The sequence below is a fragment of the Pomacea canaliculata genome, linkage group LG7 (assembly GCF_003073045.1).
Source record: "Pomacea canaliculata isolate SZHN2017 linkage group LG7, ASM307304v1, whole genome shotgun sequence".
In the NCBI taxonomy this organism is placed as follows: Eukaryota; Metazoa; Mollusca; class Gastropoda; order Architaenioglossa; family Ampullariidae; genus Pomacea; species Pomacea canaliculata.
The window spans coordinates 20950908-20975664 of NC_037596.1; the positions used below are offsets into that span (position 1 = coordinate 20950908).

Sequence of the window (24757 nt, forward strand, 5' to 3'; positions counted from 1 at the left end):
GGATGAAGTTTAAAAAAAAAAAACAACAACAAAAAAACAAAAAAAAACAACAAAAAAACAAAAAAAGCAACAGAGCCCACACCCGATGTCAGGGCGAAAATTAAAGAAGAGCTAAACAGTAAAGAGCGACTGACTGAATGAGGGGCTAATACTCCAAGCATGTGTATTGTAGTGTATAATGTGCTTTATTGTGTATGATGTATATTGTAATGTGTAATGTGTATTGTAGTGTATGCTGTGTATTGTAATGTGTAATGTTGATTGTATTTCTACGTCTCTCACTACACGAGGACACAAGCAGGTGATCGTGCTTTATCCTGAAATAATACTCTCTACAGGTGTATACAGTGTTGTTCACCTTCTGCTTTATTGTCAACATTGCTAGCTCGGGTTTGTACGAACACAGTACACAACACAGTTCTAAAAATGTTTAATCTAAACTTGTTTTCTAAAATAAAATAAAACGTCTTCAGACAGACTGTCGGTGCCGTCAGCATGTGCTTGTGCAAAACATCTAGATGACACAGAAGATACTTTTGGAAAAAAAGAGTTAGAAACTTTTCCTATTCAGAACAGTTTTAAGTTTTAGAAACGTGTAACGAGCCCTAGGTGATTCACTCGCTGCTGGACGGCAGATGAACAGCTTACGTGTCAGTCAAAACTTAAAAGGATGAGAAGATAAAAGCACTTTGGTTGGTTGTTGTACTTGACAAACCCTCAAAACGGGTAGAAACGTACCCTTAGTACTGTCCGAGAAAGACACGAGTAATGGTTAGTGTGGTCACGTGGTCAAATTACCTGTAGGAGGTAAAGCCCGCTCTTCATTCTACTTTTCTGTATGACCATTGATGAGTTAATTTTGGTGTGATTCAGTACTTGGCATTATCTCTTGGAATCCTTACATGAAAGTTGGTACATGATATTGTGTTTAACATCACTCGACAAGTTCCCAGTGGTTATCAGGGTACTTTAAGTGGAGCTTGTGGTTTGTGAGAGTCTGTAGACACCCATCCTTCTTTTGTTTGTGTCTTTGTGCTGATAAACCAAGAACACTACTGCGATGTCTTTAATAAACTGATGGCCCCTTAGTGTTTATTATACACTGCTAATTGTCTGTACACTTCATGTATCAGCACGTGTCCTCCATTTCCGCAGACATTAACCAGCGGCAATGTGATTTGCATAATAATTATGGGAAGTCACAATCACCAGCATCAGTATGTCCACCACGTATTTCAGTTTTACATAGTTCACTGCAACTGATGGAACATACGCCGTCAGGGTTTTGTCCCACTGATGAACATGTCTATAAGCTGTCAGCCACTAATGGCCATACATACCCGCAACTTACACAATATTCATTTGCGACTTTGAAATACTAGCCATCCTCTCTCCTGTGTCTCAGTTGCTGTAGGGTTCATTGACATTTAGTGATGACTGTGACATTTAGTGATGACTGTGACATCCAGTGATGACTGTGACATCCAAAGAAACGTGTCCCATCCGTGTCTCGGTTGCTGTAGGGGTTCATAGACAGCCGGTGGTGAGGCTGAGGGTATGTGTTGCCAGTGCCCACCTCCCGTATCTCACTGTAATATCCTCCACTCGGACTGTCTTCATACTGCGCGCTGACCTCTTGTTTATTCCTGTGACTGGCTTCCCTGTCTGTACCCTGACCACGTGACCTGTAGTTGTCACCGCAGCTGCTGTGTGGTCCGGCAGTCTCTGAACTGTCGTACACCTCGTTGATGTGGTCCTCGAACTCTGTAAAATCACAGTGGATGTAATGGAAACTTACTTTTACTTTTTCAAAACCTACTTACTGGTATGTAAGAGTAATCACTACCAATTATTACTTTGAAATGTCCGTCATGTTGGCCTCACTGTGTTTCTACATTTCTCCGTCTGCAATATTTTTTATGAATATGAAATTGCAAACATTTTCCTTGTGGTAGTTAAATGTCAGAGAATAAATAAACAGAGAAGCATCATTTCATGTTTACTCTGACAATGTAAGTGGTTATTCTTAAATTTTTGTCTCTTGCAATAAAGAAATAATGGCGTAGATGTTAGAGAAGAACTCACCAGAATCCTTGCAAGTCTGGATCTTTGCAGTTTTCTCTGGCGCTTCTGAGAACAGTAAAACAAATGCAGCTTGAAACATGCAAAAACAACGAGAGGAACATTATTTTAAAACAGAAACTTGAGAACAGCCCCTCAAGCATACATATGTGTATTCATTAATTCAGAATCTTATCTAAAAGATGTAAATTTATGCATGTTAACGTGTCTGTTGGATAATTTCTCTTAAAATGCGAATTGTAATCATAATAAACATCAACATGCGACGTGTGTCTGTTTCCTGTTTCGTTCTGAAGCGTGTGATGAGAATGAAATGTGGGGAAATAAATCAGAATAAAAAGACATTTAAGACAGTTGACATTTATCTAACCCAGTTTTTAATTTCTAAACAAGTAGAGAAGGGCATTGTGCAATAAGACTCTGGCACATATTTCTAGAATTATAAGCACATAAATACATTGTGTAAAACAATTTTATTTAACACATCGTAGGAAAGAATGCCATTGTGCAAAGATTATTGTTGACCAATGTCTATTTAAAACCAGATTTGTCAAACAGAATATTTGCACAATATGACTCAATGTGATAGAATAACATATTGAAGAGATACATTTTTCATTTTTATGTTGAATAATGTTTATATCCCCGTTCTTCGTGGCCCTGTGGTCCTCGAGGAGTAACAAGGAATAAAAAAATAATGTTCTTCAATCATGGAATGACACAATAAACAGAGGAAAGTCAAGATGTAGGCAGGGTGAAGTATTTTCAGGTCATGTGATGTGAAAAAAACTGACCTCTCTTTAAATTACTTCTTCGTCGCCTGATGATAATAACGAGAACAATGGATATTATGGCTGTTACAACCACAGCAACAACAGCGCCGACGATGGGTCCGATTAGAGTCGGTGCTGATGAGAGGATAGAGTCTGTTGCTGTGGAGACATTCCCTGAACCTTGAATGTGAAGGTGACACATCAGATATTTTTATAACCTAATGATATGACGATGAATAAGACAAGAAGAAATGATTTCGTTGTTTTTCATATTTTGAAAATTAAATAAATAATATTATGAATTAAATAAAAATTAACGATGTTTGTTGCAGTGTGTAAACGACAAGTGCTCTAAGATTTTTGTCTCTTTATGGATTCAGAATTTGTTTTTTAAGCAATCGGTTCATTGGTAGTCCTATGGTCACGTGTTCAGAACAGTTTAACTTGGCGAAATAGGTTTTATAAATTCAATTGAAATTATTACATATCGACAATAACAGATTAAACCAAGGAGTAACCGTTCCTACCCGGATGATGTGTTTCACTAATGACGACCTCAGTCTTAATTAACAGATACCAAAATAAAAGAATGAGGGTATTTTGTGAAAGTTGGCGACCTCTGGCAACATCCAATCAGTATTTAGCAGCTTTAAGGGGACAAAAAGTTACTAAATGAGCAGGTAAATAGATAAAAATACGTTTTGTACCTGCAACCATCAGAGTGTAGTTGATGGAGGTGTAGACACGCCCAGCCCATGTCACGTGACACGTGAACTGTGTGCCGTTGTCCTCCCGCTGTACGTTAGTCTTCACCAGCTTCTCACTGTCTCGTCCCTCCCATCTCACTGTGGCTGGAGGACTGGCGGTGTTTGTCGTCTGACATGTACAGGACAGGTCTCCTCCTCTCACCACCCAGTGTGGACACGTGGTTGTTACGTCACCGGGTTCAACTGTGTGTAACATAAAACCACATTCAGTATTGTAAATCTTTTTGGCAAATGAGTGTGGACAGGTGGTTGCTATGTCACCTGGTTCAACTACACAGAACCAAATTGAGGAACACCTCGTTGCAGAAAAATTCTGGTCAAAAATATATGGACGTATGCTAGATATGCCTTTCCGTAGACGATTTTTAGAGTAAACGGAAACATTTTAGCATCTTCTAAACTTTTGTTTTTCTGCAGAGGCAAATTTGAATGCAGAAAGAATTACCGTCACAAATTTTTGTGGACAGACTATTTTAAGCAAATATCCTGTAAACAAAGCCTTTTTGAAATCTTGTGATGAAAACACCTGACACCCACTCTCCTTACTGATTTGTTACAAATTTTCCTCATTGTCGGTAACTTTTGAGAAACTTAGATGGATTCAAGCTTTAGTTATCAGCAATGAATGTAGAATAAGACAAAACAACATAAGTAAAAAAAAAAGGTATAAAAAGTTTGAGTATGTTGGTGGAAGCATCACAGGTCAAGGACTAATGTAGCCCCCGTCGCTGACAGGTGATGATACTCATTGTAAACACGTGATATGAGAGAGCAATCAAGCTTGTGACATTGTCCTTAAAACCTTTACCAGCAGTCTATGTATATAGGAAAATCTTTAGCAACCTTTTGTAGTTTACTATCAACCGGGGAAGAACGAGAGTTGCTACTGACCAGCAGGTCAAGCTTCTGAATCACATTCCGTGTGAGGACCTAGGGTGGGCTTAGAAAGTGTGGTAGGTGTTGTCATTAAAAGGACAGTATATCGAACAATGATTGTCACTCTCTGGTTTCTTAAACAGCACTCTTTTGTAAATATACCAAGAATATATTATTAAAAACGAGGAGATAAAAAAATGGAAGTTATATGCCTCAGTATATTTGGAAATGCTTGTTCGCGCGCGCGAGAGACTAATGGTGTGTCAAGCTTCTGTTACATAGAAAACTAACAGCACACTTCAGATCTAGTAAAGGATAAATAATATAACTAAAAGTAATTGTAGTTTACAGTTACAAAGATAGAAGTTGGTATTCACAGAATTTTGTATATAAAGACGTGGAATATGCCGAAAACGAGAGAAAGAAGTGTTTTAGAGCGTTTCTTTTTTTAAAAAAATAGTGTAATACTCAAGCTGTTGGTGAGATAAGAAGATAAATACTCATCCCAGACCTATTGTCAGTTGCTGAGAAAAGGCTGTAGTAGCAGGAGGAGACACAGAAATGCTGTAGGTGTACAGTCCCCCGGCTTGTGGCAGAGCTTGTGTGAACGAACACAGCTCACGACTGGCATCAAACCCTCCAAATGGCTGCTGCTTTAGAAATACATCCATCTCTTTTGTAAAATGTAAAAAAAATAATTTTAAGACATACATACAATCTTCATTATACACAAAATAGAAAACTTTAAGTCTATTACTGTGTTTAAGGTAAAGAATAAAATAAATCAGGATCAGGCAAAATTTCTATCTTTGGAGGGAGAGAAGAAGTAACAACAAAATCAACGAACACAATCAAAAGTGTAACACATTTAAATGTTCTATGTAATTCATTTTTTATCAGAAGACATTCATTAAATATAACCCACAAGCCCATGTTACCCCTGTGTTCCTAGTCCATGTACAGGTGTAGATGTTATCAGAGGAGAAAGCTTGTTGTACACGACATGAACCTGACACAGTCCAGTCCACAGGGTTGGTGGTCACGTGACACTCACTGAGCTCAGAGTGACCTGGAATATACACGCCTTGAGATTACTGCATCACAGAAAGAAATAAAACAACAGAAACATAATACAGAAGATGTGACTGCTGTTAACGGTTGGTTTATTGCTTTGACGTCATTACTCTCGTCACTGACGTCATCCCGCATATGTGATTTTTGATTGGGACAAAGCACACACCTGTTTGCCGACAGACCTGTGTACAGGTAAACACTGCTGCCTGATGTCATCTCGTTGTTAGGTACGTTAATGACGTCATCCTTTCTAGTTGACGATGTAATGCTAATCAACACGACAATTCTGACAAACTATGTTTAGAGCTGACAAGTTATATAAGTCAGACTCGGATAATGAGTGGATTAAATAGAATGTGGATATTCATTCAAACTTTTGTTATAGAAAGACTAGGGTTAAACGCTGTTAACATTAACCCTCATTAAACTGGTAGTTGAGGAGATCAGTGAGGTGATGTTGGTCTTCTTTCATCTCAACATCAACAGATCGTTATGTGTAGAGACTTGCGCAGAGCATAACTGACTGCAAGTATCTGCTGTAAACTAACACCAGTGACGTCTACACTATGTTAGTAACGAACCATTTAGAAACAACACAAAAATAGAAACATAATAATCATAAGTATAAATCTTACAAGACTGAAAATAATAGAGCGAAAAAAGAAAGGGAAATATTGAAACACTAACAGGAATCATCATAAGACACCTACAAGCACACATATATATATATAAATGCACGCAAACACATACATAAACAAATACATATGCACACACAAATCCACACAAATCACATCCAAAGACACAGACATGCACGTAAAAAAAAAAACCCACACACAAGCAGAAAGTGAGAAATAGAGAAATAAGGCAGAGAGAGAGAGAGAATGCAATCACCTATTACTGTGATTAATGCTATTTCCTACTGATAACAATCCTGTGAACAAACAGCAGACATGATATCGCAAATGTGAACTCCCAGTAATGAAAGTATACAGGTGTCACAACACAACGTGTTTCACGCACGTGACAGATGATCAACCTGAGTGTTCGATTCAATGTTCAACGTTCCTGCTGACGCCGTCCCGTCAAATACTCAAAGTAAACTTTATACTACAAGGCAAACTATCCTCACAAAACTCGCAGAATTTGCAATAAATAAAAAGCACAAATAGTTCGACTTGTAAATAACTGATATTACGATGTTAAATGCTTGTACATGTATAAGAAATGTCCAGTAATATAAACTTTAGAGTAATATTCGGCACAATACTTTGAAGCAAGGAGGTCAAATAGACAACATAAACACACAAATTGATGACGATACACACATATTTACAGGACGTACGGCGCAGTGACCAAACGCCTGATCAAAAAAGAGAGGACACCATAAGATGATGTATGTGTGTAAACATAAACACTTACAAATACATTCAATGCACAAAGGAAGATGAACTATGAGTACAAATATAAATAGATATGGACATAAAAATAGAATATAGAAAATAAGATATGTGCGAGAAAATAATTATAAACATATACACATGTATACATATACATTGAATACAAACAACATGTAAGATACGCAAACATTTATACACAGATATGCAACAGAAAGAAATGTCAACGCAGGGATGCAAATAATCGAGAAAAGTCAATGCAAAAAACCCACAGACTACAAAAGAAATAATATATTAGGAAATAATTTTGAATTTAAAGGAATGGGTAGGAAATTATCATAACGCAAAGGTAAAAAAAAATACAAAATATACAATCTTAATGGAAGACAAAGTTTTGATAAATAACTCCAAAGATCTTTGGCTTTGCTGATGTCATTTTTGATGTCGCTTTATTGCTCCTATCAAGAAATAAATCCAGGACAGGTGACAGATTGTAAATGAACTTACGTCTGATGACGAGAGTACAGGAGGCTGTGTAGCCACCCCCTCCGTCCTGACACGTGACCGTGACACCCGCGTGACGTCGGTAATCAGGGATAAGGGTCAGCTGACTCTCCGTGGACTGCGGTGACCTGCTGAGTCTGTAGTCGTTGTATAAGTCAGGACTACAGGTACCGACAGCACTACAATCTCCGATGTTGACTCCATCTCCTCGTCGCCAGTAAACATCGGCTACACTGGTGATGTCTCCACACGTGACTGGAGCAGGTGAGTCTTCAAATATTTCTACCTTGTTGTTGTTGCAGTTAATTATTCTAATCCCTTGAAAAAGACAAAATTATGGAGAAAACTTCAAGGAAAGAAAAACAGGAGAGAAATTCATCCGTGTTTTCAGTAACTTTTGGATAGATTTTAGCAAACTAAAACTTGAAGTCTGGCTGTAGGTAAGATTCTTTTGTCCAGGAATATTTCGTCCTCAGTTCTTGTGAAATTTTTTATATTTAAGTATTATTCGTTTTGTTTTTTTTATTCTGTAGAACGGACCTTAATTTTCTCCTAATAGTAATCTATCTAAGCGATTTGACGCCGAGCTTTAAAAGAAACAGGAAAAAAAATGTAAAAAATGCACCGCATTCAGAAATTGTTTTTATATTTCATTTATTTTATGCCATTTAATTAAACACCTTTACAAAAATATGTCAACATAAATCCTTGCCCTTCCTTGCCACTTCCCCAAATAGTCTCTCCTCATCTCTCTCTCTCTCTCGTTCTCTCTCTCTCACACACAGACACTCGCTAACATGTACACGTGCGAGAGCATACAGTGCCGATGAATTACGGAGAAAGAAAGAACACCTGTCTGCTTTGTCAGATGAACAAATGAACAAATCTTTATTTACGAGGTTAACAGAAGAAGCAAAAGTCACTGTGTTTTACATCTACCCCTCGGACTAATTAGTAGAAATAAAAAAAAATTACATAATTTCAGAACGAGGTAATAAAAACAGAGAAATTATTATATTTACAGACATGATGTTGATATTTGAATTGATAGATTTTGTTTTATTATTGGGTAGGACACTAGCAACATGTGAAACATTAACTTTGTCGGTATGACTAAGCTGTGTAGAATGCCTCTGTAGATAATCAAAGGGTTTGGAAAAGGTTTTGTAAACTGCCAAGATGGCGCAGATGTGACACTAGAAATAAAATGGCTCATGAAAATACGAAGAATGGTGCAGACACAGAAATCCACACAGGAACATAGCGACTGTCATAACAGATAGACTGATGAACACTAGACACAACGTTTTACGCAGATCAACGGACAAATATCAAGTAAGGGAGAGCAGTCATCCTGTAGCGACTAAGGCGATGTTTCTAAATCAACGATAGGTAATTGTTTTGTGTGAGGTTGTAGTAGTTCAATGCCTCGTCTGCCCCATGTTAACCACAGGAGGAAGTGGTCACGTCAGCCACTAGGTGCTACACATACTTCAATATTGTGGTTTTGGTTAATGGCGTAGATACGGTCGATGTACATGTACTGGTGATGCTTGTGGGGGAGGCAACAACCTGTGTGAGGCTGAAGAGGGAAGTGTTTCCTACTCAGTGTTTATTCTGTTTTAAGAGGTCGAAGTTGAAATCACCGAGCAGCATGTATTACTTAGCTTCAAGCAGTACATCATCCAGCGTACAGCTGAAATACTCTGCCCACATCTATTTGTCATCAGGGTTTCTGTAAATAAAGCTAACGAGAATGAGAGCCACGTGTATCAGTTTGAGTTCGAACCATTCTGCATGTAGTGTTCAAGGTGGTGCAGGCGATTGTAGTTGACTAATGTGTGTAAGTCATCTGTTTTCTTTTGACTTTCCTTTGTGGGTGCCGTCTTTCAAGAGTATAACGGGGGACAAAGATGTCATTATCTGAGACTTTTCTATCACCCGAGATTGAAGTACTCCAAAAATGTGAAAGTGGGTCCCAGAATACAACTTTACACTAGTTGAATGAGAGATGCCATCCATCCAAACAACAAAGCAGTGGGCTGGCGGTTAACATCAAACATCGCGAGGACCATGAGGACTTGTAAACAATGCCATTGATAAAATAGCTGAATTAGAAGTTATCCTCTATATGACATAAACTAAATACATGAGTTAGAAGTAATATGTGTAGAATGCTACATCATTTTATGATATGAGCTCCAATTAGTTTTTACAGCAGATTCTATTGCTTTATTTGATTCTACGATGCAGGTAGAGATGTGGATGGCTAACCCTGAGGTAGAATAGATGATATCATTAACCTCGCTTTGCCGAAACAAGGATGGTTACTTATGAGGAGGGCTCACCACATCAGGCTGCTGATACTGTGTCCACGTTTGCAGTTGTTTGTTCCATGTAACTGCAGCAGAAATCTGTGGCTGTGGTTGTGGTTGCGGTTGTGGCTGTGGTTGTGGTACCGTCTCATGTAAAACTGTCAATAGTTTGGTTCTAGTCAAGCCACAGAATGACAATACTTGACATCACTCGCTGTGAACTGTCATTTTCGTTTAATGGAGTCCAACAACCACTGAATCCCCTAGTAAGACAGGAAATATTGGGATTCAGCTCTAATTCTATATTTAGGAAAACTTTGTGAGTTTAGGTTTTTGTCACGGTGGTGGAGAGAAGCTGCATGGGGGAGTTGTACGTGGAACAGGAATGGGGGGCTGACCTTGTTGCTGATTAGCAAAACATGAAACAGCGACTAGGTTAACTAGGGTATTGCGGGGGAGGGGAACAGGATGAGTGATTGGCTTTTGGTGGGGTTAGGTCAGTTATTTAGCATCGTTTAATGGGGTCACATGTCTCTCTCTCTCTGTGAGTCTGTTTTTAGTTTTTTCAGTTTTTCTACCTACTCCTCAATAAATTATTAAAGGATTCTAACATCGAAAGATAATATTGGGAGATAGTTGTATTTACTATTATACCTTTATTGTATATTATATCTAGTGGCTGATCAAAAGCCTGCATAATAAATTTAGTATTAAAATACTCAAGTTATCACGAAGTGTTCCACGAAGCCAAAAAGCAGTCAGTGATTACCTGTTGTCCCACACGCGCTACACAGAAGTGTGAGCCAGAAGGACGACATCTGCGGGCTGCCATACATGATACAAGCAGGTGGTTTCTGGGAACTGCTGCAAGTATTCACTGAACACAAGTGTGACATAGATTACTGCTAATTTACACAGTGAATAGTTTTGTCATCTAAACCGTATTCACACACACACACGCGAACACGCTAACACACACACGTCACACACACTTTCTCTCTCTCAACTTGACTCAACATGTGACGAGAGACGGAGCGAGACAAACAGCCAACAGGTGACTTACCTGACCAGGAAGCCGATTACCATTTCAATGGCGAAGTTCAAAACCTGGACTCCAAGTAGTTGTTGTTGTAGTTGGCGGCTTGAACTCCGCTGGTGTGAATAGTGACAGGTCCTGTGTGACTGACTCACGTGTCTACACGGACCTCGTGTCACTGTCTGTGTGTCGGTGTCTTGTGTCCCACTAGTCACACACCTACTGTCTTCACCTTTACCACACCTGTGTGTGAGGACAATTATTGTACTGTTACTTATTTACCTCCATATCACCTAAGCGCTTGCCATGGCACCGAACTCCAAGCTGCGATACTTATAAAGTTTACTTTCAAAGACTCAAAACTATAAAAAAAAGGAAAACACTAAACCTCTCTGTGTAGTAAGAAGAATTATTCCTCTGTTGGCTTCCTCATACTGTCTTCAGTGATCACGCAGTCTGTATGACATGTGCTCACTTATACACATACACACATACACACATACACACATACACACATACACACATGGCCACATCCACATATTCGTCACATACACAAGCAAGTCCAGTGAAGAGTACACTCTGATGTCGATGACAACACTTGTAAAGAGACATAAAGGAAGGAAGGCTGCAGTTAGAAAGTTATAATTTCCTCTCATTCACATGATATAATAATAAACACTAAAGTGCACACGTGACATGAGGGCGGAAAATGAAATGAAAGCTGAGCTAGGGAGGGTCTGTGTGGTGTAGAGTGACTTTTGTGTATTGTAATGTATTTCTACTCGTGTCACTACACAACAACACAAGTAGGTGATGATGTTGTTGTCCTGGAGATGGTGTACGATCGTGTACTTCTCATTAGTAAGTGTCAAGTTTACAAATAAAATGCAATAAGCTCATCTTCAGAGCGAAAACATCTAACTTATGTGTTTGTTATGTTCAGTTTATCACTCCAGTAGATGAAGAGAAGACTGATAAAATAATGATACACTTGTCCCTCCATCAAGTCCTGTGTTGTACAGGTAGTGACAACTACTACTTCTGCTTTATAAACGCGAGGTTAAATAAACAAAACACACCGACCCACAACCAAACACAAGATGTTTAAATAAAACAATCTGCGATACAAACTGTTTGCTAGTGAACATTAATTAGTAACATATGAAGATTATTTTTGACAGTTTTTCTTTCCGATGATAAAGGAATCGCTACTTTAAAATGTCTCTAGTTGTCGGTAGAAGAGAACATCCCAAATGACTAACCTTTTGCCATCATACATCGCATGACATGACATGACATGGTTTGACAAAACAGTCTTTGTCAGTGATTTCTGTTTCTGTCTCTACCTTGGAAATGGAGGATGGCTTGACTTAACATCACGTGACATACCCGCGACTTTTCATATATTTCTGATCTCATTCTCACTCGTGTTCCTCGGGTAGCGTGTGTCGGTACCCGGAGACCTCATCACTTGGCACGATGCATTCAGTGAACAGGTTCACTGTCTTTATTCCTGACTTACAGGATTTCATGTTTGTGTGAGACAATAACTCGCCGATAACTCCTAGTGAATAAAGTTTTGTTTACTTAGCACCAGTAGACAACTGTTTGTGTGTGTTTATACAGTACAGCTCAGTCTGTTTCAAAACAAGTTTCCTATTCCCAGTGTCGTGTGATCGAGGTAAAGACAGTCAGGGGACGACTCACTGTGACAAGGAAGAAGATCAAGTATAGAGAGACACACGACTGGCAGCACAGTGTGACTACAACACACGTACGTCCATGTATGTCAGGATGTTTATATGTTTGTGTGTGTGTGCGCGCTGTTCATACAACCATTGCATTGAGCTCTCTTCTCTCCGTTCAATTTATCAGGTTTGTTAAACCTTATCTGTACTTTGCTATATTTTCACTAAACCAATGCAGCATTTACACATGTTTGCATTATGTATTTCAATACTTGTTGTTGTTGTTAAATGTCAATCAGTAATTCATGCGTTTTTCTCTCATTTAAAGGTTGCAATCATGACTGGGACAGCTTCACGATGTTTATTACAATTATGTCTGTGTCAAAGTACAGGCACGGAATCCAGATGTATAAAGCTACCAATGGCTAATCACATCACCTCTGTCCTCACGACCCTGACACGTTCACCTGTCACACGTCACACAGCTTTGTATCACGTGACGTTGTTTCTTCTGATACACGGCCTTCGTGAAGCTACAGGTGAGTACAATGAGTGTTACCTGATGTAATTTTACATAGTTAACATACATTCTCTAGACATCCAAGTTCAGGGTCTATCCTGTTTATGGCCATGAAGTGGAGAGTCCGCGTTGTGCGTGTCCCTCCTTTTTAGTTTCAACATGAAATATTTACAACTAAGGTCAGAAGTTTATTGTGTCACCGGGTAGGTCATTAACGGCTGTAAACCTTTTTTTTTTCCTTTTGCTGCCTTAGTTATGAAGTCTCACATTACACCACATCACACCAGGCCCGTATCGCTGTAAACAAACACAAAACAGGAAACTTGACTGACATCAAACTGATGTCGTCGGCAAAAAGTCTGCTAGTTAATCGAAGAAGCTGAAGCTGGAAAGGAAAAATAAAATTCAGTCACAAGGGTCACAAAAGGTCCAACCATTAAAATAACATTAAAAAAATTTGCAGTCATTCGTTGCAACTCACATTACAACGATAACACATACATGTATGCGCAGTCATAAAGAAATTAATTTCCAGTGCTTACAATGTAAATAAACTTGGCTTCCATTGTGTTGTAAGGTGCAAGGATCTACACAACAATCAGGTAGAAATATTTAAACTTACCTGCTCCAGTCACGTGTGGAGAGATCACCAGTAAAGCTAACAGCAATTATTGTACGATATAATAAACTTTTATTATAAACTTACAAATAACAACCTATAAGGGAATGAGCGAGGGGAATAAGATGTTTCGTAGAGACACAGTGAGACACACAGAGACAGGTTTGGGTGTTATATGTCTGAGAACTTCCAAGAACTTTCGACTCATTACAACAACAACTGGTCTCTCTCATATCATTCACTTACGTCGTTTTTTGTCAGGACTCCGAATAATCAACTGTAACAACAACAAGGTAGAAATATTTGAAGACTCACCTGCTTCAGTCACGTGTGTAGATATCACCAGTACAATCGATATTACCTGGCTACGAGGAGATGGAGTAATTATCGGAGAGTGTAGTGCTGCCGGTAGCTGCACCAATAACTTATACAACGACTACAGACTCAACAGGTCACCGCAGTCCACGGAGAGTCAGCTGACCCTTGTCCCTGATTACCGACGTCACGCGGGTCTCACGGTCACGTGTCTGGAGAGAGGGACTGGCTCCACAGCCTCCTGTACTCTCGTCATCAAAAGTAAGTCGATAATCAACAACGATAGGTGCAACGTCTTACGTTTTAATAACGAGAATCGTTTGGATCATTTACTTTAATCTTTATTAACAGGTTCATTAATGTCAAAAATGTTTTTAAACATCGCTTAAAGTAGAAATTACACTTTAAAAACGTGTCCCTCTTTAGTTATACTATACCTCAATCTCTTCAAACAAGGAGAAGGAATCATACATATTACTGTACGAGAGTAATTTTAAATGAAAGAGCCGTTATGTGCTGAAAACATTGCCACGTAAAAAAGAAACATTTGATAAAAAATTAATCCTCCTGACACTTGCGTCTTTGATGTTTCTGACCATTACTCATCCAGTTATGTCGATGACATTTTTAGTCCGTACTTTACCGGTGCGGGTGAGTTTTTATTGTACGCATAAGTATATAAATTGTCTTGACGATTACTGCTTCTTTCATTTTTAGCACAGTGTACACTAAATACGTGTGTATATGTATACGCCTATGTTTGCATGTGTCTGTGTGTATTGGGATGTCTACAGTCTACACAAATGTTAAAATTATTCCAGGTCACTCTGTGCTCAGTGAGTGTCACGTGACCACCAACCCTGTGGACGGGACTGTGTCAGGTTCATGTCGTGTACAACAAGCTTTCTCCTCTGATAACATCTACACCTGTACATGGACTAGGAACACAGGGGTAACATGGTCTTGTAGAATATCTACACTACACTCATAACAAAAAGGTTTTTTGAAAAATGCATCAATTAAAAAATATAGAACGTTTATTTTGTGCACGTTACTGCGTCTTCGAAAAGAAGCAAAACAAACAACTAATGCATGCTCATGGTTTATTTTGTTTGGTATCTGATACATAACATTTAGGTTTATTTGTATTTCGATGTAGAATAAAATGTACCTGGTCCTAATAGTTCTGAAACTTGACAAAGGTGTCGCGTACTTTAATCTAAGCAGCAGACATTTGGAGGGTTTGATGCCAGTCGTGAGCTGTGTTCGTTCACACAAGGTCTGCCACAAGCCGGGGGACTGTACACCTACAGCATTTCTGTGTCTCCTCCTGCTACTACAGCCTTTGATAAGGAACTCACACTAGGTCTGGTTTTTGTATTTATCTTAATGCCATCAGCAGTTTTATTCTTACACTATTTAAAAAAGAAAGGCTTTAAGACACACTGTATCTCAGCCATAACAAATCTCACCCTTTGCTCCCCCTCCCCCGTGAGAGTTTGTGAAGCCAAGAACTCAGCCAAAGACAAACTACTGGGCCCTGAACAACACCACAAATAGTGACAAAGATGAAGAACAAAGAGCAGTGAGAAGATTCACTACGTTCCAGCAATAAAATAATGTAGGAATAAATCATATACGTCTTTCCATTTATAATTCCTATCTTTGTGCTTATAAATCACCCTTCCTGGTAATTATTAGTGATATGTATTGCCTCATCTTATGGACATGCAACCTTACCTTTATTATAAGACATGGACTAGATGTAAAAAACTTTTTATTATTCTGTCACTTTTCTCTTTCATAAAAAAAATTCTACACCATTTTTGTGTATACCTCTCGTGCCTGCACACATATAAGAAAGTATAACTATATCACGGTAGATCATTTTACTGTCTATTCGTTACATCCGCGTCTTTAGAAATGTTTCCCTAGTTTATTAAAAAACCCTAAACAACGCCCAGAAAAAGAAAGCAAAGCTTAACCATCCCTGTTAGATACAGTCTCTTTCTTATAACAACACACACTACAGAGCTTAGCAGACATCTCCACATCATCAGACGGATCACGTGATTCACGAGAATAACGAGTTGGTCGTTAAATTTCTAACTAACCCTTAACACAAGTGGGTGTCGCCTGTTTTCAGAGACCTCAGTATTCGTTGTACGTTGACAGCAGAATTACTCATAGCAGTCTATCCATGAAAGTTGGTGTCAATGGCAATTTCTGCATTGAAGAATGGCGGTGCAATACAGAAAAAAGAAACTTTTGTAAGACATCATTAAAAAAAAATCTGTTTCTTTTCGATTACTATAAAAATCTCGTTATAAAGTTTTCTTAGTTTCACAAGAAGGGGTATCTAGCGAGTGAATAAGAGTACACGTCCAAAATATTCTGGTTAAGCAGACATTTTTTTTAAAATAAGGAAATGTTTCTAAATTGTGTTCCTTTACACACAGTGGAACCCGGTGACGTAAAAACCACGTGTCCACACTCGGTGGTGAGAGGAGGAGACCTGTCCTGTACATGTCAGACGACAAACACCGCCAGTCCTCCAGCCACAGTGAGATGGGAGGGACGAGACAGTGAGAAGCTGGTGAAGACTAACGTACAGCGGGAGGACAACGGCACACAGTTCACGTGTCACGTGACATGGGCTGGGCGTGTCTACACCTCCTTCGCCTACACTCTGCTGGTCATATGTACATAACATATTTTTTGGTATTTTCTGTTTTAATCTGAGCATTTAGTGACAAAAGTTACCTAAATGCTGAATAGTCGTATTTTACGTGTAATTTACGTTTTGTTTTGTTGTTTATTCTGTGTGTATTCCAGGTGTGGAGGGCCCCAGTGATGTCGTCATTAGCGAGACACATCATCCAGGTAGCAATGGTTCAACCGTCTTGATTTTATCGTGTAACACAATAGGTGATGTGTACCCGGGTGTGACCTTTACCTGGAGTCCAGGTGTTTGTCAGAATGAAACACACGCCGCCAGTAGCAGCACGTGCACCGTTGTTCTAGACGTCAAGGATGACGGGACAATTGTGACGTGCACGGCTATAAATAGCATCGACAGCCGGGTATCCGTCTCGACATCGGTGACACTGCGGATAAATGGTGAGATAACTGATTGCCAAAGTCCATACAATTTTTTAAAGATACAATTAATAGTAGTTTTTTTAGTATTTTGATCTCTTTATTTTGGAAACTTTGAACTTAATTACTCTTGTAAAGTCACGTCAACAATGAGGCTGATGATAATAATATCCTGTCATTTTTTTTAAAGGTTCGGAGATTATCGGTGTCATGGATCCATCAACAGACTTCACATCAGTGACGACACCAACACACGTGATCATCGGCGTTGTTGTTGCTGTTGGTGGCATCGCTGTCATCGTCGCTGTGGCTGTTATTTTAATCAGAAAACGAAAATGCAGATTACAGAGTAAGTAGTTTCAAATCACTGACTCTTTATGTAACATCTACATTGTTCGATTAGGTTTTGTGTAATTGGTCCTCTCTCTTTATTCGTCCTGTCTCTTTGATTACTGATCCATGTTTGTCTTTGTCACCAGAAACACCAGCTGATTCAGTGCAGCTTCCGCTGGGTAGCAACGAAGGTGAGTTCATTTTATATAATTTGTAATTTATATTTCTAAATAAATACTAGTAAAGAACTCTTTTAAGTAGAAAGGGGGTAAATTTTGTTGTAACAAAAGTTTGTACAAGTTACTGCTTGTGGATATTTTTACTGATGTTCGGGTGGCAACCTATTTCTATCATACAGTTAAAGTGTATACACTTACTTGTTATATATCGTTACCTCATAATGTTATGGTCAACTCTATCTCAAGCTCTAATGTTGTCTAACTTTCTGGTGTCTTGTGAATCGGGTCAGTGTGCATAAACATCATCCTAGTAATCTATGGCTTGTTTGTCACATTTACTTCTCACAGAAAAGAGCTGTAGTGAGGTGTCTTTAGTTTAGTTTAGTCCTTGTTACTCCTTGAGGAGCATAGGGCTAAAACAACACCTTCTAGCGGACCCGGTATAGGGCAGCTTTCATGTGATTCGCACGTCCTTTACCTCACTCTCTACTGTTCTTTTACAAGTCTGCTCTGGTCTCCCAATTCTCCTCTTCCTCTGAGGGTTCCAGTCACGTGTGCCTGGCAATGGTGTCAGCTGGTGTGTGCAGGGTGTGTCCTATCCAGCCCAATTTGCGCTTTTTGATGTCTTGGCTAGTGGCATTGTGGTTGGTTCTTTTCCACAGGCAGCTGTTGGATATCTTGTCAGTCCATCTTATTCCCAGAATATGACGTAGGCATGGTATGGTAAAGGTCTGCAGCTTGTTGTTGATGGTGTTTGTCACTCTCCAGGTTTCAGAACCATACAGTAGGACTGCCTTCACACTGGTGTTGAAGATGCTGGTCTTAATGCTGAAGGAGTTCCAGATGGGGCGTAGGCTGGTGAAAGCATGCCTGGCCTTGTTGATGCGGGGCAGACCTCTTGTCTTCATTCCCAAATCCTCCGCATCGTCAGGGCACGACTTTACCAATGGGTAGCTGGTATCAAACTGACTAATGTGCGACCCAGCGACGAATTTGCGATCTCCAATCACTCTTGGAAGCTTGTGGTTACAAAAACAATAAAAAGGACAGGCCTGAGAATCAGTTTGGAATAAGCTGGGAGTAAGTTTACCCGCCCCCTCCTTTAACAGTCAGCATCAGAGACCTGCGGCTGCTCTCTCGTCACTCGACAATGAATTGCTTGCATAGCATCCCTGTGATATGTACTTTGTATTATCTATTTGCTGATAAACTGTTGTAATACATGTTTTTATGGTCTGTGGTATGTGGTTGTTCACATTAGATTGCATTCCATGCTATTATTCGAAAAGTTGCCCCCAGTATTTGGTTTAATGTGGTTTTTTTTTCCACAGTTTTCACAAACCTACACATGGATGACAGTCACCTTGCTCACGACCACAGCTACACCAACCTCTGTATCACAGAAGTCAGCCCCACTGCACAGCCTCAAGGTGCGAGTGGAGGAAACGTTCAGACAGAGATGTATGAGAACACACAGACACTGCCAGGTAAGACAACAGTTGACAGTTTAACACCAGGTACACAGAGAAGCAGAGAAGTGTGTAAAGAAGAAAACATGTAAACAGACCGTCAGCATGTCAACTCAGATGTATACACACATACATACAAACAGATTCTGTCTCTCACATACAAACACATATAGAAATAGGCACACGAAAACACACACACACACACACTATCTCTCATTTTCAATGACTTTGTTTCAGCAGCGCTGACATTATTCTGACATTGTTCTCGTTTGAAATTAAATACTTGTCTAAACACTGCCAATTACTTCTCCGTAATGGAATCACCAAATCAGTTTAATGTCATGTAAGTTGTCACCAGACCGGACATACGACACAACCTGCAGGCAGCATGAAGAACACAAATACTCTGACCTCAAGGGGATCATGAAGGTTCAAAGTAAGGTCAAGGTTACAGCAAGAGGTGAGTGAATAAAATGTGAAGAAACACGACTGTAGCATGAACATACCTGTCTTTTTCATAAAATAAACACAATTAATGTTTCTTTGTGATATTATGAAAGTACGAAGTTATAGTTACGTGTTATCAAACAAGCACAACTACATAGACACCAAAATAAATTTATAAACAATCCTTTTGATTTTTCTCCTTATTTTTTCTGTTATTTTCAGACCCACGTGACACCGAGGGAAGGGATAAAGACGTGTACTATAATGTTTAATATTGAGCAATGAGCTTCCATTAGAAATAAAACTGTACTCAACCGATTGTTTTGGTGTTTGTATATTTTAAACTAAAACAGAAGACACGAGACCCTGCAAGTCCAGAAGACATGTCCCAGTGTTACCTCAGTAACATCAATGTTCGCAGGCACCAAACTGCGGGCTTGAGCCACATGGCACCATGCAATATGAACAAACTTGATTCGGACGATTAGCAGACACAACATGAAACACTCATCAATCTTATCAAACATGGCATAAATCTTAGCACACATGAAAACAGTCCTAGAAGACACAATACATAACAATGTTACCAGACTTCACACTCGGAAGTCTTACCAGACATTGTATTTGGCAATGTTAGCAGATGTTACACTCAGTATTAAAATTAATCGTGTCAGTACCATCACAGATTTCAAGTTACAAGTTATGAAAATATTGTGAAGCATGACAGCGCTGACACTGAATTCCATTCTGTATCAAGTTCACTAATTTACTGAGACCTGACAGGAAAATGAGCTCAAGTGGATTATAAACAGAGGAGATGCCAGACATCCGGCTTGTACAGAGCAGACCCATCATCAGCAGCTTGTGTTACAGTGTTTCTACTGTCACGAGCTACGATAAACTAGGTGACTGATGGAGTCTGTTGTTCAAGTATGGTCCCGATCTTCAACCTCCTTTTTTGAAATAAAATAATGAAAGAGAAACTTATCATACTGCGCCCCCTATAACACCCCTCACTACATCCTAGCTTCCCGTGACCCCCTTCCCCTCTTTCTAAGATATGGAGGTGTACCTGCCGTCACCTGGTGCTTGTAGTAAATAAATAACTTCGAGAAATGTTTATATAACAGTTATATAACCATTTATATAACTATTCTTGATTCTTTAGCACTTCCAAAAGACAAATTGTCTGATGATACATATGACAATGATAGTAATGATGCAAAGGAGGAGGAGAAGGTGGATGATAGTGAGGAATATTCATTTTTCGATGTGACATGACGAGTGACGTCATCCAGATAGCTGTAACTTTTGTTTATAAACATTATGGATTTACCGACTGTTGTTTGGATATTATAGAATCTCACAATAATGAAGATTGTAATAATAGTTTTACTAATTGTTTAGAGCTGAAGCTGTTACCGTGGTTTTAGGCTGAGCTTTGAGCGCTGAGTAAACTTAGTACAAACCACGTGTGTACTCAGCTAAATATTGAGTACCTGGCATTCAGGTACCTACACCTTTCATATTATTCGATTGAGAGTCAAGTAGACACACACACACACACACATATTAGCGCTGAGAAGGTTATCAGTTCAAGTACCACACACTGTTCCCTGTTTTGTTTTGGATTAACCCAGCATGAAAGACTTCTTGTAAACAACAAAACAACTTAAATACACCAGACACTTGAAGCACATGTTCCTACATCTTTCAAATGGACTTGAAGAGAATTAATTACTTAAGCTTTAACTATTCTGATTTCAAGTGCTGCTAACAGGTTATCATTACTGCCAGTCACCACACATCCGGGTACTTGTCTGTAGTCAACTGTCAACAGTTCCGGCGAGACACGGGATGAGGACATGTCCTCGTTTAGCCAATTCAAGATTGAAACTAAAATGTCAGACATCTCACGTGACATGTCGTGAGGTTTCCAGTCATGTTCAGATATTGGATGACACTCTGTGCTTCATATTCTTGTTCACACACCGCCCTGTCCTCTCGTACCCGTGTTTGACTAAAATAAAGGAAAACGAAATCCGAATCCTGCTCACAACCTTCAGAGTGAACCCTCTTTTCTGCAGAACTCACAGAATCTGTCAGTAAATATTATTTTTCAGAAAACAGACTGTGACAGGAAATTATCATACAAAATAAAATAATAATTACATAACCTCTTATACCTACACAGACATGTACATCACAAATTAAAACGAAATATTTAAACTGATTTTTACTTATTTCATCAAAACAAGTCTGATAAACACCATTGAAATTAACATCTATTGCAACAAAATGAGTTTACATTTTAGATAAAAGACAAAGTGCGGCTCTTTATCAGAAACTGAATTCTCCTCCATCTCTCTCTCTCTCATACTATATATACATATAGAGGAATCGAAAATACATGAGAACGCTCAAGAATACAGAGAATGAATTCAAGGTAGAGGAATATCACTTAGTTAAAGTTAAATTAACATTGCAGAAAAACTTATATAGTCACACCCAAGAAAACTGAACACTTTCCATTATACTCCGAATGTTCAATGTAAGCTTATGTGCCACTGTACACAATATTAACCCTTTTTCTGTCAACTGAAGGCCAGATTATTGTCCAGTGGAACAAATCATAAATGTATGTTAATTATGTTGTCTGTATGTGCATCACCGAGTACTAAAGACCGGTATAAATTGGGTTACATGTATAACTTAGTATCTTTACAAATACTTAATAATTAATAAGAATTAATTAATAATTTATCAATGGAATCTTACATCAACAGAAGAAAAAAATAAAACATTTCCCATCGACTGCCACATACCCTGGTCACGTGACTGTTCAGAGTGTGAGTCTGCAGACGTTGTTTCACAGTGACCTTGACCTCTCATCTCTAGGTCCATGTAAGGATGCGGCTCTTCTCTACCCCTTGTGGTGCTGGCGTACATTCCATCTGAAAAATGTACATCAAAGTACAGACTATATTTTTCTTCATTTTATTTTGCTCATTTGTTCTAGAAATATTATCACTTTTTTTTACCTTAAATATCAACCGTAAACATGCGCCAAACTTATACGCCAAACACCAATATTCTGTGCCTGTGACTAGAACTGTACCCACCTTCTTTTTTCCTCTCTCATTCTGGCAGGACTAAGTACCTATGTTCCTGTTTTCCACATTTATGCAGTATAAACAGTACAAACTTTGGTTGCTGAGCAGCTAGCTGACTTTTTGGGACTGTGAAGGTTTACATAAAGAATTAAAAGTCACAATCGAACGACGATGCAAGATTTCAGACATTGTAGTTGTTACACAAGGACTGGGTCTGTCTTCACAGGTAATAACATCCAAAGTCGTCGCTTGCCTTTCCGAAGAGGATACCAATGTTTTAATGTGTAATGCTCTGTAGAGAATTTGCAGATTTAACAAAGACTTTATGTCCATCAGAACTTTACCTTTTCGTTTTCTAAAAATGTAGAGAATGACGACAACGCTGACAGCAGTCAAGATAATGACACCAGCAGCAGCTCCACCTACAGCTGCAGCTATTAGAGGCTGAGTTCCTGTGAGAAAAGACAGCTTTTTTAAAGAAGAGGCTATACACTCTCATTAGTAAAACCATAAAACTAAGATTCGTCATTAAATGTCGCTTTCAGTCTTTTCTCAAATCCTGTGTTTACCCACCTGTGAGGCCAGGACTGTAGGATGTTGTCACAGAGATGTCAAACAGGGAGTTGACGGCTGTGCACGTGATAACATCGCTGTCACTGATTGGCCGAGACATGAGACAGGTGCTGCCACCTACACTTGTTGTCACTTCTGCGCATGCTCCCTGCCAAGAGTAGATAACTGCGGGGTACGCTTCCGAAGCTGAGCAGACGAGCGAAGTGTTTGCGTTGTTGCTAGGAGACGAACTCCGGATTGAGACCATGTCCGGGCCGTCTGTGGAGGGTTGACACCGAATGTATCACGTGTACACTGAGTGAATGATTATGCAGTAAACGATGAAGGGAGTAATAAACAGTAATTAGTAGTAAGGGCTGAGGCTGAGCTCACTCTGCACGACCAACAGGTGTCGGTGTGGAAGCACACAGATATCTATCTACAACTTTATGAATAATCATTATATTAATTATCAAATTATGACTGGCATCAACATCCTTATTGAGCCCCGCACCACAGGTAATGCTAACCTCATCGCATTTTACAAGGAAAACATTCCTCCATCTATATCCACGATGTCAGGTCAATTTTGTAACTAATACAATACTAATAGTCCCTTACATGCCACAAGCAGTGTGTAGTTGCTGGTGCTGTTTGTGTCTCCTCCCCAGGTCACGTGACATCTGAACTGCGTGCCATTGGCTGTTCGTGGTACAGAGCTGATCACCTTCTGTCTGTCCTTCTCTCCCTCCAGGCGGACAATGGCGGTCGGACTGCCGACAGTCTCTGTCTCGCAGGCAACTACAAAGCTGCTTCCTTCCAGCACAACACGAGGGCAGAACATGGACAGGTCCCCTGGAGAAGCTGTATTTAGTACACAACATCTTGTAACAGCAATAAGCTCGTAATGTCAGAAATAAATCATTACCATTACCATTACCATTACCACCACCAAAGCACAACTTCGTTATCGTCCTCAGGGCCGTGCTTAGGGGCAGGAAGACTAGGCATCTGCCTAGTGCCCCCCCCCCCCCACCACCACCACTTTTGATTAATAGAACCACTAGGCTCCAAGCTAATCCCTGTCTCGTCCCAACTAAAGACTAAGAACGAGCCTGTATACCACAGATATAATTCCACTCTATTTCCATTATGCGTACATCACGCCTAACATGGATACCAATGTGGTATTGAGTTTCTGTAATACTGACCACAAAAAGCTAACGATTGCAAACATCTACACAGGTGAGATAATGTGTCATAGGTTTACTGGGCAGGTTATTTATTACACAAGATGACACTAGGCATGACCTAGGTACATGTTTACAGCAGCACCTAGTGTACCTGGAGTAGTACAGGTGTGTTATTACCTATTTCAATGGTTTGTGGAGACCGGCTAGTAGCAGGAGGAAACACAGACACGTTGTAGGTGTGATTTCCCACGTCTTTCGGCAATTGTTGTGTAAACAAACATCGCTCACGATCTTCACTCAACGATCCAGATATTTGCTAAAGCAGAAAATGTGACATCATTCAGCGATAACCCCAAACTTCAGGTGTAAGTGTATTTCCTGACATTCAGTTTCAGTAAACAGCCTTTAA

The 24757-nt window shown here is 39.4% G+C and overlaps 3 protein-coding genes across 4 annotated transcripts; 1 reads left to right on the top strand and 2 right to left on the bottom strand.

Moving 5' to 3' along the window:
• Nucleotides 1–436: 436 nt before the first annotated feature.
• LOC112568984 lies at nt 437–10679 on the bottom strand. 2 transcript variants are annotated; one of them, XM_025246603.1, is made up of 8 exons: nt 10555–10679; nt 7474–7788; nt 5437–5567; nt 5010–5151; nt 3563–3805; nt 2877–3035; nt 2086–2130; nt 437–1764 (listed from the first exon to the last, which is right to left on the bottom strand). In XM_025246603.1, the coding sequence occupies exons 1-8, from the start codon at nt 10619–10621 to the stop codon at nt 1418–1420; spliced, it is 1449 nt and encodes a 482-aa protein (XP_025102388.1). In that variant the 5' UTR covers nt 10622–10679; the 3' UTR covers nt 437–1417. The 2 variants fall into 2 exon arrangements, with proteins under 2 accessions (XP_025102388.1, XP_025102389.1); XM_025246604.1 differs by having other exon boundaries at nt 438–1764; nt 5010–5148; nt 10555–10676.
• Nucleotides 7648–19805, top strand: LOC112568974. Its single transcript, XM_025246582.1, has 12 exons — nt 7648–7734; nt 12897–13048; nt 13910–14224; nt 14785–14915; nt 15188–15329; nt 16423–16665; nt 16799–17083; nt 17253–17411; nt 17542–17586; nt 18906–19061; nt 19402–19503; nt 19713–19805. The coding sequence occupies exons 2-12, from the start codon at nt 12931–12933 to the stop codon at nt 19760–19762; spliced, it is 1746 nt and encodes a 581-aa protein (XP_025102367.1). The 5' UTR covers nt 7648–7734; nt 12897–12930; the 3' UTR covers nt 19763–19805.
• Nucleotides 19806–20176: 371 nt separating this feature from the next.
• On the bottom strand, nt 20177–24020 carry LOC112569020. Its single transcript, XM_025246660.1, has 5 exons — nt 23777–24020; nt 23177–23434; nt 22948–23055; nt 22316–22444; nt 20177–21510 (listed from the first exon to the last, which is right to left on the bottom strand). Exons 1-5 carry the CDS (start codon nt 23997–23999, stop codon nt 21437–21439), a joined length of 792 nt encoding a protein of 263 aa, XP_025102445.1. The 5' UTR covers nt 24000–24020; the 3' UTR covers nt 20177–21436.
• Nucleotides 24021–24757: the final 737 nt, after the last annotated feature.